Source organism: Melanotaenia boesemani, chromosome 11 (assembly GCF_017639745.1).
Source record: "Melanotaenia boesemani isolate fMelBoe1 chromosome 11, fMelBoe1.pri, whole genome shotgun sequence".
Taxonomy (NCBI): Eukaryota; Metazoa; Chordata; class Actinopteri; order Atheriniformes; family Melanotaeniidae; genus Melanotaenia; species Melanotaenia boesemani.
In genome coordinates, this window is record NC_055692.1 from 2,019,199 (window position 1) to 2,037,705 (window position 18,507).

Genomic DNA, 18,507 nt, shown 5'->3' on the forward strand with positions numbered 1-18,507 from the left:
CTGTGGAGATCCTCACCTGAAGCCTCGGCGCTCTGCGACAGCTCCGGCAGCTTGTTCCTCAGCACCGCCGGGTTCTGGTACTGAGGGTCCAGCAGGAAAACCCTCTCATAGTGAGGGTCAGTGTTGACCGGGCCTGAGGAGGAAACCATGTGAGTCAATCAATCGATCTGATGGAGAACACGCAGACGACGCTGCAGGAGGAACAGAAGAAAACATCTGGAAAGTGTTCACCGTCATCCTCAAAGCAAACCAACATGTCTGGAATCAAAACCAAACGAGTTCTACAGACGTGGTACAAACTAAAACATTTCCAGGTTTCATCTGTTGGGAGGAGCAAAAAAGTTCTGGACGCTGTGTAAAATATAAATAAAACCAGAATCTCATCAACACATTTTATTCCCAGTAGCAGAACAACAACATCTCAGAGGATGAAACAGAGACATTTCACCGTGTGATGAAAATATGAGCATCTGGAAAAAGTAGTTCCAGGGTGATGTTCGGCACGGTATAAAAAGTAGTTCCAGGGTGATGTTCGGCACGGTATAAAAAGTAGTTCCAGGGTGATGTTCGGCATGGTATAAAAAGTAGTTCCAGGGTGACGTTCGGCACGGTGTAAAAAGTAGTTCCAGGGTGATGTTCAGCATGGTGTAAAAAGTAGTTCCAGGGTGGTGTTCAGCACGGTGTAAAAAGTAGTTCCAGGGTGGTGTTCGGCACGGTGTAAAAAGTAGTTCCAGGGTGATGTTCGGCACGGTGTAAAAAGTAGTTCCAGGGTGATGTTCGGCACGGTGTAAAAAGTAGTTCCAGGGTGGTGTTCAGCACGGTTTAAAAAGTAGTTCCAGGGTGATGTTCAGCACGGTTTAAAAAGTAGTTCCAGGGTGATGTTCGGCACGGTGTAAAAAGTAGTTCCAGGGTGATGTTCGACACGGTGTAAAAAGTAGTTCCAGGGTGATGTTCGGCACGGTGTAAAAAGTAGTTCCAGGGTGGTGTTCAGCACGGTTTAAAAAGTAGTTCCAGGGTGATGTTCAGCACGGTTTAAAAAGTAGTTCCAGGGTGATGTTCGGCACGGTGTAAAAAGTAGTTCCAGGGTGGTGTTCGGCACGGTGTCAAAAGTAGTTCCAGGGTGGTGTTCAGCACGGTTTAAAAAGTAGTTCCAGGGTGATGTTCGGCACGGTGTAAAAAGTAGTTCCAGGGTGATGTTCGGCACGGTGTAAAAAGTAGTTCCAGGGTGGTGTTCGGCACGGTGTCAAAAGTAGTTCCAGGGTGGTGTTCAGCGTGGTGTAAAAAGTAGTTCCAGGGTGATGTTCTGGAAACATCTGGGAAGTGAGGAGACCAGTTGCTGGAGTTTTAGGAGAGGAATGTTGTCCCATTCTGGTCTGATGCAGGATTCTAGCTGCTCTACAGTCCTGGACCTTGGTTGCTGGATTTCTGCTTCCATGATGCTCCAGATGTTGTGTACTGGTGAAAGTTCTGGACTGCAGGCAGGTCAGTTCAGCAGCCGGACTCTTCTCCTGTGAAGCCATGCTGCTGTGATGGATGCAGGATGTGGTTCAGCATCGTCTTGCTGAAACCTGCAAGGTCTTCCCTGAAAGAGACGTTGTCTGGATGGGAGCAGATGTTGCTCTAAAGCCTCCATGTACTTTTCAGCATTGATGGAGCTTCACAGATGTGGAAGCTGCCCACGCCATAGGCACTAATGCAGCCCCATCCCATCAGAGATGCAGCTTTTCCAGATCTAGATCCAGTTTGTCTCAGATTGGTGAAGCTCTGTCCATCTTTCCATCTGAGAGACTCTGCCTCTCTGAAATGCTCCTTTTATACCAGTCCTGTTACTGACCTGTTGCCAGGTAACCTGGTTAGTTGTCCAATGCTCCTCCAGGTGTTTCTGGTTTGTACCAGGTACTTTTCCAGCCTTTTGTTGCTCCTGTTCCAACTTTTTCCATCAGATTCACTATCAGCTCATATTTTCATCACACTGTGAAACGTCTCCGTTTCATCCTCTGATGTGAAGTTTATCGTCTGGGTATAAAATGTGTTAGTGAGATTTATAAATCAATGCATTGTGTTTTTTTTTTTGTTTTTTTTTACATTTGACATGGCGTCCCGACTTTGTTGGAAGTGGGGTTGTAAATATCATGAAGTTTTATCTGGGTAGTAACTGAAAAAATGAGATCACAGACACATGCTTCCAGTGGTGGAGCTAGACTTGTATACATGTGGAGGGAGGAGGGTGGAAAGACTTTTTCATGGGGGCCATATTTACTATAGAAGGACTGCTGTGGTCACATTTAAGAAATGAGAAATAAAACATCTTTACATTAATAATCTGGATCACCAAGTTTAAAAACGTCCATAGAAGATTAGTTTGTTGTTTTGGGTTCAGTATGTGGATCCTGGTGTGGTTGTAGAGGATCGGTTCTGGTCTACTGTCTGGTGGTGGTAGACTGGATCCTTATGTGGTAGTAGGGGATCGGTTCTGGTCTACTGTCTGGTGGTGGTAGACTGGATCCTTATGTGGTTGTAGGGGATCGGTTCTGGTCTACTGTCTGGTGGTGGTAGACTGGATCCTTATGTGGTAGTAGGGGATCGGTTCTGGTCTACTGTCTGGTGGTGGTAGACTGGATCCTTATGTGGTTGTAGGGGATCGGTTCTGGTCTACTGTCTGGTGGTGGTAGACTGGATCCTGATGTGGTAGTAGGGGATCGGTTCTGGTCTACCGTCTGGTGCTGGTGGTAGACTGGATCCTTATGTGGTAGTAGGGGATCGGTTCTGGTCTACTGTCTGGTGGTGGTAGACTGGATCCTTATGTGGTTGTAGGGGATCTGTTCTGGTCTACTGTCTGGTGGTGGTAGACTGGATCCTTATGTGGTAGTAGGGGATCGGTTCTGGTCTACTGTCTGGTGGTGGTAGACTGGATCCTTATGTGGTTGTAGGGGATCGGTTCTGGTCTACTGTCTGGTGGTGGTAGACTGGATCCTGATGTGGTAGTAGGGGATCAGTTCTGGTCTACCGTCTGGTGGTGGTGGTAGACTGGATCCTTATGTGGTTGTAGGGGATCGGTTCTGGTCTACTGTCTGGTGGTGGTAGACTGGATCCTGATGTGGTAGTAGGGGATCAGTTCTGGTCTACCGTCTGGTGGTGGTGGTAGACTGGATCCTTATGTGGTTGTAGGGGATCGGTTCTGGTCTACTGTCTGGTGGTGGTAGACTGGATCCTTATGTGGTTGTAGGGGATCGGTTCTGGTCTACTGTCTGGTGGTGGTAGACTGGATCCTGATGTGGTAGTAGGGGATCAGTTCTGGTCTACCGTCTGGTGGTGGTGGTAGACTGGATCCTGGTGTGGTAGTAGGGGATCGGTTCTGGTCTACCGTCTGGTGGTGGTAGACTGGATCCTGGTGTAACTAGCTCCATGTTGGGAGCTGTGGGGCTGCTGATACTGGGTCTGGGGTCTGTCTCCTGATCTGTGTCCTTCCTCTTTACTAAAAGTCAGAAATATCTCTCTTCCTCTTCATTCTTGTCTTTCTCTACTAAACCAGACTGGTTCCAGGATTTATTTCTCCACATTTTCAAGCTGTAGCTACTTTAAAACCAGTTAGCAGCCTTGCTAGCCTCCTGTTTAAATGAAACTGGACCATGTAGCGCTAGCTTAGTCAGTGCTAAGTAACGTTGACAATAAGCTCCTCTTTGAGCATCTTGATAGTTTATTTTCAGCTCCATTGTGAAAATCTTGATGAACTGAGCTGATGTGTTGTCCCTAAAGAAACTCACTGAAAACTATATATGACCTGGTACCTCACATTAGCTTAAAGCTAATCTAGTGCTAGCATAGAACTAGATTAGCACTACTACGTAGCTTCATGCTAACATCAGGTGAACAGCCTTACATAACATTAGTAGCTGCACTTGCACAGGGACTAAATCTCTTCTAGAAATGTGCAGCCACGTATTAATATCTACAGAATGAATAATTAGGAAACTATTTTAAAAGCGACTTTAAACTGGTGTAGTGCTCCATGCAGGTCCTCCTTATAATTTCAATTTATGATTTCAATAAATCACAGTCATATTTGAGCATTTTCATGTCTGTCTACCTGTAGAAGCAAGTCCTGAGCGGGGGGGCACAGGGGGGGTCTGAAGGGTGATGGTGTCGCTACAGGATGACAGCCGAACCGTCACCTCCTCCTCGAGGATCCGACGTGGAGCCTGCAGGAAGACAGTAATCTATCAAACTAGTTTTAAAAATGAAATCTTGATTGTTTGAAGCAGAAACACTAGAAGCAGCATCACCAAAGATGACAACACCCAGGAGTGTCATAAAACAGTAATGGTCCTAGGTTTGAGCCCTGTGGTACTCCACAGCTAACCTCAACATCAGGTAGAGTAGTCATCTGGAAATACAACCCAGATAGCAGACATGTTTGAGCCTGATCTGGGCTACTTTTAGCACTTATGGCTCAGTAACGGCACTGGCAAGTGTTGTGTGGACCAGATGTTTCCAGATATTAGTTGCCAGCCTGGATGGTGGTTACAGGAAGTAGAGACCTGCGATGGGCAGGAATTCCTGTGGGGCCCACAAGACCCGCCACAAATCTTGCGGGATGGGATGAGATTCACACACTTCGGGCGGGAGCGGGCGGACAGACCAAAACCTGCCGGGTCCCGCCTCCTGTCCTGATTGACTCTCAGACAGCAGTTGAAGGGCAGGATGAAGTCGGGTGAAAGTAAAATAAGAGATGGCATTTACAAAGTGGAAGCTAACAAAAGTGGGAAGTCCTACATTTGGAGTCGCTTTCAAAAAGCCGCCTTTTTAAACCTCTGCACAGCAGCCCGCCGTTACTATCAGCGCAGGTCACATGACCCAGGGTGGCCTGTGTGTGGGTTGTCAATCAAAGCCTCGCTCAGTGCGTGCGCTCTGGAAAAATCATAAATTATAATGAGAAGATCGTCTTCAGAATTTGCATTAAAAAATCTGGGACCGGTGGGAAGCCCTGGGAACCCCTCGGGACTGAGGGGAATCCCTCGGGACTGAGGGGAATCCCTCGGGTGGTCAGTTAAAGGGAGTCCTGCAGGTGGGAGAGTCTAGGGGGGTTTTGGGAGCAGGACTGAAAATCTTGTTCCGTGCTGGTCTCTAACAAGAAGTGTCTTGTGGGCCACATGTGGTCCATATGTCAGTTCTTGACATGTATTATGGCAGTTTTATTTGGGAGAGAAATGATCCAAACACGAGGAGACGGCCTGAACAGAATTACAGCAGGTTACTTGTGGGCCACATCTGGCAGTCATGTGGGTGAGGTCTGGCTGCCACACTCGCATGGCGTCAACGTGTGAGTCAATATTTGGCCCAAACATTTAAACCGACTGGCTACAATACTCAACTTACTGATGTAAAATAATAAGATTCATTATAGATACTAAAAATTCAGAGTACAAATACTAAAAGGTGTTTGTAGACTGAAAACAACGATGTTTTGTTATCTAATCTTTGACTGATTAAAGACTAGGGGTGGGACGTGATAAAAAGAATCTAATTACAGGTGTTTATTAATTTAGCTCAATTAATCACATTTTAATCATATTTGCCTCAAAAAGCAACATTTTTTAGTTTAGATGTATTTTAGTGGACGACTGAATCAGATAACAGACGCAGACATTAACATAGTAAACTCAGCTCTAGTAACGTCTGGAAAATGCATTTAATTGCATTTCAATTCAGAACAGTAGAAAAAGAAATAGAAAAACTGAATAAACCTAAAGTTTAAGTGTGATTTTAGGTCCTTTAACCAGCAGCTGCAGCTGTTCTCTGGTTCAGAGTCGACAGCATGTTCCAGAACTTTACTTTCTACATGTTTTCCTCCACACGCTTCATTAACATGTGCCGGTAAGCCCGGACGGGATCGGCCAGCAGCAGCTTCCGGTCTGGTCCTGGAGCAGAGGGAATGTCTCCGGGTCTGCAGCTGGAAGCTAAAGGACAGGGGAGGGGCCTGTGGAAGGGGGAGGGGCCAAAGCGCTGCTCATTGAGAAGAAGTAAAGGTGCTTTCACCTCAGTTTCCAAAAGTCTCCAGTAACACCAGAAAAAATGTAGATTTGTCGCCAGTTGCTTCTAGAAATAAAGTCACTAGATGGGTCTGAAAACTTGCTAAATGTAGCGCTAACGTAGCTAAATTAGCTAAATTAGCATCACTGATTTAGCTGAGCGCTGACATTTTTCTCAGTTTAACTGGTGTACCAGAAACCGTGCACTGACAAACGTTCCGTGTTGTTCGGTTAAATGCGCTAAAAAATTTTTTAACACGTTAATTCTTTTGTAATTAATTAATCGTAATTAACACGTTAAAGTCCCGCCCCTGTTAAAGACGGAAGGAAACATACAGAACCAGCTGAGTTACATACGACTGACAGAATAAGGTAACGATTGGTTTGTCCTCTCACCTTCTCCAGCACCTTGCAGACACACTGGCACCACAGGATGAGGAAAATGATGATGACCAAAAGAAGGATGATGGTCACCAGGCAGCCAATCAGGACAGGCGTGTTCCCCTCCACTGGTGGGCTGCTGACTGATGGAGTAGCTGCAGGGCAGCATGAAGAAAGGTTAGAACAGAGTAACATTACTTTTCTAGAACAAATGGAGTCCTAGCAGGAAATCTATAAAGGGGAGAAAGTGGTATGTTTTGGTATGGTAGTTTTCCTGGATACTTATTTCTTACGACCCTAACCCTAAAAAAGTTGGGAAATTGTCTAAAATGTAAATTATGAGACATTTTACGAACAATAATAGCTAAATTAGAATTTAATGGGAGCCACATGCCAGAGAAAAGTCCGGATGGGCCATGTTTGCTGCCGTTTAGCATCCTCCTTTCTGTCAACATTCATCTGGGAACGGAGGCGACAGGCTGCTGCCGGGAGGAATTCTGTCTCATTCATGTCTGACTGAGGATTTTATCTTCAGGCCCGGCGTAGGGATGCCTCATGTTGTCTTTTCCATCTGTGAAACTCAGTCTGCTTCATCCTGTTTATGTTTATATGTTGTTGTTGTTTACTCTTGGACGAGTTTGTACTGGAAAAAATTTGTTGCACCTGTTGCAGTGACAATAAAGTTTCATTCATTCATTCATTTTAACTGAATCTTTATTGAAGTTGTTAATTTGTGCTTTTAGTCTTTTTTCATTTATGTTACTTTAACAATTTGTGTTTTAGTCTCTTTTGATTTTGTTCTATTTCAGTACATTATTTTACTTATCTTTTAACTTGTCTGTTATTGTTTTCAAGTTGGTTTTTTTTTGTTGTTTGTTTGTTTTATTTTACTTTTTAACATTTTTAACTCCAGCGTTTTCCTCATTGGGACCCACCACACCAGTGGCTGTGCCACCGCATCGGGGGGTCTGCCACCACACCGGGGGGCTCGGCCTGCTTGGTCTGCAGGGTTGCAGCTGCAGTGTTGGCCTGTCTGGATGGCTAAGGTCCTGCACTGCAGCCCTATGATACTGGCATTCTTGTGTGTATGTGTGTGTATGTGTTTGCGTGACTGTGCAAAAGAGAAACTGCTCTGTTATACTTTGTTGTGTAAAGCCTTGTTTTATTTTATTATGTGTAAACTGTTTTTGTTATGTAAAGCACTTTGTGTTGTTTTTTGGTATGAAAAGTGCTTTATAAATAAAATTTGATTTGATTTAAAGCCTGAATAAAGCTTCATCTTGGACAATGTGGCCCACCTGTCTTTGGTGTGGTTGTGACGGTGCTGTCTCCTGGAGTAGAAGTTCCCATCATCATGACAATGGTAGGTGTTGGCAGTATGGTGTCCTCTGATGGACAAAATCAAGACGTCATTTTATGTTTTTATTGTGTGCCATGAATGTGTGTGTGTGTGTGTTACCTGACTGAAAGGAAATCTCGCTGAACATCATCCAGACGTCAGCGAAGTAAAACCGGCAGCGGAGGGATTTGGCGGTGCGACGGTTTAAAGGTACGGTGACATAGCGGGCACTCGGATTTTTGTCGTCCAACACCGTCTTGAATGTCTCTGGCTCCGCCTCCCATCCCAAAGAGAGGCGGGGCTTAAACCAACAGGAAACAGACGAGAAGATCTTCACGCTGCGGGAGAACATGTTGTTGCTGTGGACCTGCGTGAAACAGATCAGGAACCAGTGTCAGTGAGGCGTGAGGGTGAAAAACTCACCATAACCTGAACCCATTTTTTCTGTTTTTTTGTTATTTCTCCAAAACCAGATGGACATTTACAGCCCACAAAATAGAACAAGCTACAGTTTAACTATAGATTACTATAGACTATAGATATACATTACTGTCCATTTCCACCAACCAAAGAATCCATCTGCAGGTGGCAAGATTTCCTTTTAAGCTTCCTTCAGGTCATCAAACAAAAGTTCAAAATGTGTCTCAGTAGGGAGAAATGTCAACTGTACAACAGTCTACGGTGGTTACGAAAACTGTCAAAATCTGCTAAACTGGACCGCCCTGCGAACCCTCTGCAGCCGACCTCGATAGGCAGGCACCACGTCTTCCACCCCCGTCTGCGGCAGTGCTCTGTCAGGTCAGCGTATGTCGCCCTCTTCCTCGCCCATGCCTCCTCTAGCCGGTCTTCCCAAGCTCCAGAATCACCAGCTGCCTTGTCCTTTCTGACATGACGACCATGTCGGGCCTAATGTGGTTGATGTAATGAACTCTGGAAATCTGAGCCGTTCCCATAGTCAACCAGCAGCTGCCAATGACTTGCTGTAACTAGGAGTCCAGGTGAGGTCTTTAGTTGTGAACCGGGCCTCTCTCCTGCTCTCACAAATATATATATGTGTGTGTGTGTGTGTGTGTGTGTATGTGTGTTAACAGCAGGTTTTTTTTTCCAAACTTCTTGCTACTGGCTCTGAACCAGAGGAACCTCATACAGAGGCTGCATCCAGGCCTCTTCCTCCATGTCTGGTCCTGTTGCAGTGGTGCGTTTGATGTAATCAGGAGAGAGCGGCTTTATTAACATGAAGAGACGTTTTCTGTCTGGAACTTAAGAAGAAAAAAAAACAACCTTTCTCTTTGTCTGTCTAAACCCATGCAGATGGTAGAAAATTGAAATTTTTGGACGGGAAACTGCTCCAAAGGGACAATGTGAAACATATTTTGTTTTTTAAATGAGGACTTTATCCTGGTGGATAGAAGTTTTGAGGCCAGGCAACAAAGGTGAGACATTTTCTGACGTTTTACTAACATGAAGCATAAATCGGACCTTCTTCGGCTTCTAGTTCAGTGAATCTGGGTCATAAGATGAAACTTCCAGCTGTGGAATCTGTGAGGTTTCGTGGTGATAGAAATGGTTTTACTGAGCTGGTAGCTGAGATTCTGGACTTTCTGTGGATACCACACATGTTTATAGTTACATCTACAGACCTGACGCTACACCCAGAAACCAGATGTTAACCCTTAACTCCCGGTAGCGGAGGCTGAAAATGAAAGTTTAGAGAAATTATAGGCCAGAAACCTGGATAATGAAGCAGTGAAGGTGCATGGATGGAAGTTATTGTGCATATTGTGAATATTTCTCTCTCCTCACCATCTAGAAGCTGTGAGATTCTCATCCTGCTTTCTGTCTGTTCACCTGATGCTGATATTCATCACATATTGTTCCTTCTGTGTTTAGAAGGAAGCAGCTTCACAGCTTTAAATCCATCCTGCTGACTTTTTACCTTTTAGTTAGTAAATCCTGAACATTTCATCCTTCTTTCTCATAAATATTTGATTTTATATATGAAGAAATATTTTATCTGTTGGTGTTTAAAGAGAAAACTGCTGCTAAACCTGTTTATGTGTTTAGTGCAGGGGTCTGCAGCCTTTCCAATCCAAAGAGCCATTTTTCCCTCAGCCAGCTAAATAAAACTCCTTTAGAGACGCAGATGTTACCAGATCTTTGGAAAAAAGACGACTTATCATTGATGATAAATATCTACTAGAGGACATTTGTTGTTAGTTTTAAGAACCACATGTTTATTTCTATTTTTAGGTTTTAAAATAAAGGAAAACATTAAAAATTTGCAAAAAGAGGATAAATAGACTTATTTTCTATGGGATGTAGATATTTGTCGAAAATTATGTAAAAAAGAAAAATAAAAAAAACCCAAAGTTTCCAACCTAATAAAAAGAAAAAACTAGATAAAAAAATATTCCAGGTACTTTTAGTGTCATTATGTAAATTTAATGAAATTATTCCATGGAAAAACTGAAAAAATGCTAAAAACCTGCAATAAAAAAGCCGTGTATTAAGAGCCATGGTGAAAGGTCCAGAGGGCCACTTGCTGCTCCAGAGCCGCAGGTTGAACACCCCTGGAGCCGAGGCTCAGCTCAAAGTGGTCTGATGGTCCTCAGGAGCATATTATTATAATCATTTGTTAGACCTCTAACGGATGATTATAATAATGAGCCAGAAGGTGGGTGGAGTTCACAGGAAGACCACCACCAGCAGAACTCGGCCAGGTCCAGCCTGGTAAAGGGTCTACGTGGGTCTGGAGTCAGGTGTGGAATAATACCAGCAGATTTTAGTGATGGAAACATGGTAGTAATTAGATTACTGTAACCTGAGTATTTTAGTAACTTATACCAGTCAGTTTCCAAAACTATTAGTAGTAAAATTAAGGTGTTTTTCTTTGTACTCACTGGAGCTGATGCAGAAGTTACTGCTGTGACACAAGAAGAAGAAGAAAAAGCTGTTTTTCCAAATTAACTTAACATAAAGAAATATTTTACAAAGGACTCCTAAGTCTACAGTCTGAGTCTGCAGAGTCCTGCCGAGTCCCGAGTCTGCAGAGTCCCGCTGATTAACGAGACTGCAGAGTCCCGAAGAGTCCCGAGACTGCAAAGTCTTGCCGAGTCACGAAACTGCAAAGTCCTGCAGAGTCCTGAGACTGCAGAGTCCTGCAGAGTCATGAGACTGCAGAGTCCCGAAGAGTCCCGAGACTGCAAAGTCCTGCAGAGTCACGAGACTGCAGAGTCCTGCAGAGTCACGAGACTGCAGAGTCCTGCCAAGTCCCGAGTCTGCAGAGTCCCACTGATTAACGAGACTGCAGAGTCCCGAAGAGTCCCGAGACTGCAAAGTCCTGCCGAGTCACGAAACTGCAAAGTCCTGCAGAGTCCTGAGACTGCAGAGTCCTGCCGAGTCCCGAGACTGCAGAGTCCTGCCGAGTCCCGAGACTGCAGAGTCCTGCAGAGTCACGAGACTGCAGAGTCCCGAAGAGTCCCGAGACTGCAAAGTCCTGCCAAGTCACGAGACTGCAGAGTCACGAGACTGCAGAGTCCTGCAGAGTCACGAGACTGCAGAGTCACGAGACTGCAGAGTCCTGCAGAGTCATGAGACTGCAGAGTCCTGCCAAGTCACGAGACTGCAGAGTCACGAGACTGCAGAGTCCTGCAGAGTCACGAGACTGCAAAGTCCTGCAGAGTCCCGAGACTGCAGAGTCCCGCTGATTAACGAGACTGCAGAGTCCTGCCAAGTCCCGAGACAGCAAAGTCCTGCAGAGTCCCGAGACTGCAGTGTCCTGCCGAGTCCCGAGACTGCAAAGTCCTGCCGAGTCCTGAGACTGCACCCTCTGTTTCTGGCGAAATTGGACATTCGGTAATTTCTTCCTGCATAGCTGTAGGTCTGCAGTAAACAGATAAATATCTGGTGTAGCTGGAGGAGGTCCTGGAAGATTCTAAATAACAGCATCTGTACAGCTTTCCTGAAAGAAGCTCTTTCAGCTCTAATGAGGGTAAAGAATCAGAAATGAGAAACCTTCATGGAGGTGAAGTTCCTCTGTCTGTCGAACACAAACTCCATCTCTACGTGTCCCTGAGTTCCCAGCGAGTCATTCCTCCACCCCAGGTAGTCGTATCCTGGCCTCATGTGGTATTCACGTGGTACCAGGAAGTCGTCCCGGCCGATCACGCCGTTGGTCAGCTGACCCAAGCCGCCAAACAGCTTCCTGTTGGAGGAGAAAGCCGTGAGTCCAGGAGGACACGAAGGCTGGAGCTGCTGATGTGTGAAGAGTGTGACCACCTTCTTTCATGAACGCCGTCATACGTGGAGTCGTTGAGGTTGACGGTGAGATAACCCGGAGACGACATGAGCTGACCCTCTGGAGCGCTGTAGGAGACCAGACCGTCTGTGGACACATGAGAGGAGGCGTGACTGGACTGGACTGAACCTTGCTGGGGATAAACTGTGATTAAATGTTTGCCTTTTATGAATCTTTCCTTTGTTTTATGCTTCCTTTCCTCTGAGGAAGAGGAAAGATTTCAGATGAGAAAGGAAAGTTGGAATCTCCTGAACAAGCTGTGAGGTCAGGAAAACACACATGTTCACTGTGTCCTACCATCCCAGGAACAGCCGTACAGCTCCACCCTCATGCACACAGTCGTGGACAGTTTGGTGACCGGGATCAGGCGGACGTAGCGGGCGATGACGGGAGGATGAAGATCACTGTGGACGGAGGCGTAGGTGTTTTTGTTGCCCTCTATCACCTGCAGGTAAGTAGAGTCAGGAGTTAAACTGAATATACGACCAGTTCATTCCACCATTACCACTAATGACCAAAAACATGACTGATGACAAAAACTTCATCTGTATATCATCGACACATCTTTTAATCGTTTCGTTATTGACAATATCTGGGTATTAATGAAATATGTACCTACGTCCACCATCTACTTCATCAGCTCCACCTATTTAACTTCCTGTTAACACAAGTATCTAACCAGCCAATCACACGGCAGCATAGAGTCGTGTAGACGTGGTGAAGACGACTTACTGAAGTTCAAACTGAGCAAAAAGTAAGGCTATATGTTGTTACTATAACTGTGGCTTTATGAAAGGACTCAGCCACAATACAGTACAGACTTTGAGAGAAAAAAACAGCTGTGTAAAGTCTTTGTCTTTTCTTTGTGTGACAAAATCACCTTTTATACAAAGTTATACCGCCCTAAAAAACCTATAACACAGTATGTGGACGACATTAGCGGGCATTAACCAAAAACACGACCTGTAGGCTAGCAGCATGGCTAGAGACAGGAAGTTAGCTAGTGTGATAAAAGCTAATGTACTCCTTGTAAAATGTAGCTTTATTTAACTATTGAAACTCAAAGCGTCTAAGTACTGATAGAATATATGATCAATACTTTTGATCTTGTAGGGTTAGATCCAACCCTAATTCCTTTGTGTTTTTCTCTCAATTCTCTTAGTTTTTATTTGATATTCTGAAAGACTTTCTTGGTCCTTTTAACACAAATCTAAACCCATAGATCCCTGGCTTTTTAGTATTTGCATGAAGAGGAAGACAGGCTGGGAACCAGTGACCTCGTGGACGGGTGTTTGTCAGTACTGGTTATTGGACTGGGCCATATAACGCTTTGTTACAGGATGGTTAACGTTTCTTCTTTAGAGAAATGGATTGCAGCACAGCCTCTAAAGCTTCTGAAAGTTCAAATGTGTTCAGGTTGCATCAGTCTTAAAGAAAAGACCTGCAGACATAGCTCAGGCCAGACGAGGAGACGTGGATGTGGACGTGGCCGATCCTGACCCGAGTAGAAGATCCCAGACCAGAGGATTTGTTTGCAGAATGTAAAGACTTTTGAGGTTAATTTTTCTACTGAACGTAGGAGCCTTTTTATTTAGAGGATGCTTGTTTCATCTATCTCTGTTGTTAAACGCATCATGGAGCTCAAAGGCCAACAGGAAGATGGTGCATTAATCTAATTTCCCTTGATACAAGTGGGAATGCCCATCAGGAGTGAAAGAAATCCTTTTCTTTCTTTTTCTACTCTTCCTGCTGGTAGATGCTCTTGTATGGTGGACCTGTGGCTTTGGTCTAATATTTGGGTCGCTCACCGCGTTTCCCTGCCAATTCTTCCAGGATTTCCACAGCCTTCCGTCTCTGCTGTAGTTGAGTTGGTATTCCCGGGCAAACTCTTTTCCCAAACCTCTGGCATATCGTCCCTGAGTTCCAACCAAGGTCAGGAAGGTGAGCTTGCCCAAGTCTACCTGAAACACATGACAATCAAAATTTCTGTCAATTTTAAACCACAAGCACCAGAACACAGTGGCTGAAATGATTTCTTACATTTCATTAATCAGTCTGTTATATTTAGTTTCAGATCCAACTCTAATTCCTAAAATGTAAATGAAAACAGAAAGCAAAGATTTCTAAATCTCATCTGTCCACTGATAACAAGCTGGATGCTCCCTCTCCTCTTTAGTCTGCAGGACACGCCGTCCATGCTTTCCACAAACTAGTTCACATCTTCATCCAGGTTTCCACTTTGCCTCAGACCATTTTAAATGAGCTTTGGTCCAGAGAAGACGGAAGAAGCTGGTTCTAGATCCTGCTCACATCTGGCTTCTTCTCTGCATGATGGAGCTTTAACCTGCATTTGTGGGTTTCAGGGTGAACTGTGTTCACAGACAGTGGTTTCTGGAAGTCTTCCTGAGTCCATGCAGTGGTTTCCAGTAGAGAATCATGTCTGCTTTTAATGCAGGAGATCACCAGCATCCAGCCTTGTCCCATGCACACAGAGATTCCTTCTGATTCTCTGAATCTTCTGATGATTTTCTACACTGTAGATTGAAGATCCCCCAAGTCTGAGGAACATTTTTCTGAAATTGTTCCACAGTTTTAGATCCAGTTTGTCTCAGATTGGTGAAGCTCTGTCCATCTTTCCATCTGAGAGACTCTGCCTCTCTGAAATGCTCCTTTTATAGCCAGTCCTGTTACTGACCTGTTGCCAGGTAACCTGGTTAGTTGTCCAATTCTCCTCCAGGTGTTTCTGGTTTGGACCAGGTACTTTTCCAGCCTTTTGTTGCTCCTGTTCCAACTTTTTCCATCAGATTCACTATCAGCTCATATTTTCATCACATGGTGAAACGTCTCCGTTTCATCCTCTGACATGTTTTTATCTTCTACTGGGGAAAACCTGACGAGATTTATAATTGCATTCTGGTTTTATTTACATTTTGTATAGTCTCTCAACATTCAGGGTTGTAGTTCTGTACACCTGCAAAGGAAATAAGAATCGGCCAAGTGCCGTCTAGAGGAGATTCTGTCCCTATTCCAGATTCCTGAGAGGGGCTTAAATTCCATCAAATGTCACAGAAAATGTTTCCACGTTCATGAACATGTCACACAGAAAAACCTAGAAACATAGCTGGAATCCCATCCACTCATGTCTTCCTACCATCAGCAAACTTTCTGTCTTTAGACCTTAAATAGACACAAACCTGCAGGTACTGGCTGTTTGTAGGCTCCACTTCTCCTTTAGGACACCAGGCTCCGTCTCCTTCTTCACGATTCAACCTGCAACGCAGTTAAAGCATAACACAGAAGTTTATTTAGATCATCTAAAGCATTAAAGCTTTTAGTTGCATCAGAATCATACATGTAAGCATTCAGTAGACATCTGCTATCTGGCTGCTGGGAGCACCGAGGTTTAGAATAGATACGGGGAAAACTCGATTTTTAGATGCTTTATAAGGCTGTGGAAGATTCTGGATTGATGCACTAACGTAAAAAAACAAAACAGTCTTTTGACTTTATTATCGCCATGCTGAGGAACGACTAAGGTGGAAGCAGATTGCGGCAGTGCAGCGCCGGACTGTCACAGACATGGCAGCTGAGCGGGAAACCCAGTAAAAGCTTCAGTTCGTTCGCTCTGAAAGTCCAGGACGTTTCAGGAGATGCACAAACAAACTTTGATGTGGATCAAAGAATTAAACTCTGGTTTTTACCTACTAACGCAGGTCTCAGGTAGCTTCTATTGAACCAAATGCAGGAAGCGAACAATGCAAAGGGGATTGTGGGTAAACAAACGTGTGTGTGAGACGATAGGCGGCTGCTGAACCTGGACAGCTGGGTGAAAGTCAAGAAGCTGGTGGACTATTTCTATGGTATCTAACTATAGGAGCTGATATAAGAGCTGGAGGGACTGTGTGCAGTGAGCGGATGGAGACCGTCTGGGACCACACCGAACGCTAGACAGCAGCATGCATCTCCGTCACGTCTAGACTGGCAAACCAGAAGAAGAAGAAGATGTTCTGGACGGGAGAAACGTCTCGCTGTCAGACGTGGAAGAAATCTGGAAAATTACTGATAGAAACCTGACCAACCAAAGACGGCCAGAATCTGATGAGGCTCTGCATTAACCAATAGAGGAGCCAGCTTTCTTCTTCGTCTGTCACGATAAATAAGAGAAACCATGTGACTTGTTTCCACTTGGAAAGTAGTTGGTAAACCACTGTGGGCCCCTGAGCAAAGCTCTTCAACCCCAACTAGAATCTGGCTTGACAGCCCACTGCTCCTAGTGTAACTAGGACTGGTTAAACACAGATAAGAAATTTCCCAGCTGGGATTAATAACGTATAAAAACTACATGATCTGATCCAATAAGATAATCAATAACTACTAATTATTAGGTTTTACTACAGCAAACAGGGACTGATGAGAAAATGGAGATTTGATCAATAAAATGATGTAATAACAAAATAAATACATTCAGACTAAAAAAGTAGGGATGCACGATATATCGGCATTAATATCGGTATCGGCCGATGTCAGTCATTTTTTAACATATCGGTATCGGTCCGATAAGCAAAACTGAGCCGATATTAACAGCCGATATTTATTTTTATATAATTACCGATTGTGTACGTGTGTCGGAAGGTTTGGCCATGCAGCCATGTTTGGACATGTGACAGCGATGCAGCACTACATTGTGGGATGTAACTGAAGCAAGAAGCAATTTCAGCTGTGTGGTAATTTTTAGTAATGCGAGGAGGATGCCGTGTGAACTCGTTCAGCACCACAAATTTGATATGTCATCTGAAAAACTGCCATCCAGAACTTCACAAACAATGGGGGGAAGCTAACGCCCCTAATGTTTGCCTTATTTTCACTTTGTACAGAATTTGATAATCTTAAACCTTTTAAAACAAAATATATATATCGGTAAATATCGGTTATCGGCCATAACAACAATATTAATATCGGATATCGGTATCGGCCAAAAGTTTCATATAGGTGCATCCCTAAAAGAAGGTTCAAATTAAATACACGTTAGCTAAAACGCCACCTGGACTTTCAGCTCTTCTTACTTCTATTTACAAAACCGCACTTAATGAATCAGATCTTTCTTGCACAAAATCTTTTCAATTCGGGATTTGGACCACGTTGGTCTTCATCTTTTGCTGTAAATACTTCTCTATTACTTTCGCTACAGGCTAGCAGCTAGCTTAAATCTTCTGCTTATTGGAGTCTGTTAAATGACTGACTGATGCCAGGTGGTGTCAGCGGTGATGACGGCGTTTATCCAGGTGGAAATCTCGGAGAGACCAGCTGAAGGCAAACTGACCTGGCGTACTGCGGTCCGGTGGTCTCGTACCATTGACTGGATGCTGTGATGGCATCATCTTTAATCCGCCGATCCTCCATGCCCAAAGGAAAGCGGCAATGTCCTGAAAACAGAACCACACACAACACTTCAGCTGTCACCCACGGACGAATTCATGACTTGACTTAAAGCTTTTACTCTGACTGAGAGGTTCTAGTGTTTGTTCTGAACGGCTGTGCTTGAACACCTGGGTCGATCTGTCCAATGGCTGCTGTAGCTTGAAGGATCAGCAGCAAGAAGAGGTGCATGATGGTCCGCCAATCACACCTATACACATGCTACATCTCTGGAAGAAACAGGGAGAGAGCGACTCATCAACATTTACAGCTTCATGTGTTGGAATTCCAGCGCATCGTTCAGGCCAATCAGGAAACAGCTTTTTATTTTACAGCTCATTTCCTGCAAAAACACACAAACAAGAACTGATTTTTTTAGCTGATTTGCAGGAAATTACAAACTTTGGTAAAATAACTAAAAATATCTACAAAATGACTTTAATATAGCTGGCAGACACTGATGCTCACATGATTATTTATAGATATAAACATGCATAAAAATACTCCACTTTCACTTCTTTTATTAGTTTTAATGGAGTTTCCCAGCTGAGGAATTTTCTCTACCGCAAACTTCCTCTGAATCATATCCAGACCAAGATCAGAATCACCATTTAATAAAGAAATGTACAGAGCTGTGGGAACATCCGGAAGAGAAGACGGAATAAAACCTACTGGCCCAAAACGTGGAGGAAAGTTATGCAACGCTTGGCTAATACTGCAAACGTGGCTCTTAAAATGACAGAGGTATGACTTTTATTATTCATTTTAGTTGTTTTTACTCAAATAATTTGCATATAATTACTTTATATTATCATAGTGAAATAAAACTAGAAAATGAAAGCCTTAATCAGAGACATGTGTTCGACATAAAAGAGGACAGAAAACGTCCTCTATACATAACAGTTATAAAAACATTACAGATTAAAAATTTTCTACTTTTAAAAAAAATCTTTCAACTTTAGTCCCTATGAAAACTGCCAAAAGAGAAATTATTCATTTCAACCCTTCAAATGATAATTTCATCACATTTTGTAACTAAAAGTTAC

General features: G+C 43.9%; 1 protein-coding gene across 3 annotated transcripts in view; it reads right to left on the minus strand.

Moving 5' to 3' along the window:
* ddr2l (discoidin domain receptor family, member 2, like) overlaps positions 1 to 18,507 on the minus strand; it is a 50,377-nt gene that overhangs the window by 8,835 nt on the left and 23,035 nt on the right. For all 3 annotated transcript variants that reach the window (XM_041998884.1, XM_041998886.1, XM_041998885.1), the window contains exons 2-13: positions 17,593 to 17,691; positions 17,367 to 17,469; positions 15,241 to 15,316; positions 13,855 to 14,007; positions 12,344 to 12,491; positions 12,028 to 12,133; positions 11,764 to 11,953; positions 7,870 to 8,116; positions 7,709 to 7,798; positions 6,426 to 6,565; positions 4,088 to 4,199; positions 17 to 133 (exon numbers count right to left, since the gene is read on the minus strand). In XM_041998884.1, the coding sequence (XP_041854818.1) occupies positions 17 to 133; positions 4,088 to 4,199; positions 6,426 to 6,565; positions 7,709 to 7,798; positions 7,870 to 8,116; positions 11,764 to 11,953; positions 12,028 to 12,133; positions 12,344 to 12,491; positions 13,855 to 14,007; positions 15,241 to 15,316; positions 17,367 to 17,469; positions 17,593 to 17,653 (1,543 nt within the window). In that variant the 5' untranslated portion in view covers positions 17,654 to 17,691. The remainder of the gene's footprint in view (positions 1 to 16; positions 134 to 4,087; positions 4,200 to 6,425; positions 6,566 to 7,708; positions 7,799 to 7,869; positions 8,117 to 11,763; positions 11,954 to 12,027; positions 12,134 to 12,343; positions 12,492 to 13,854; positions 14,008 to 15,240; positions 15,317 to 17,366; positions 17,470 to 17,592; positions 17,692 to 18,507) is intronic.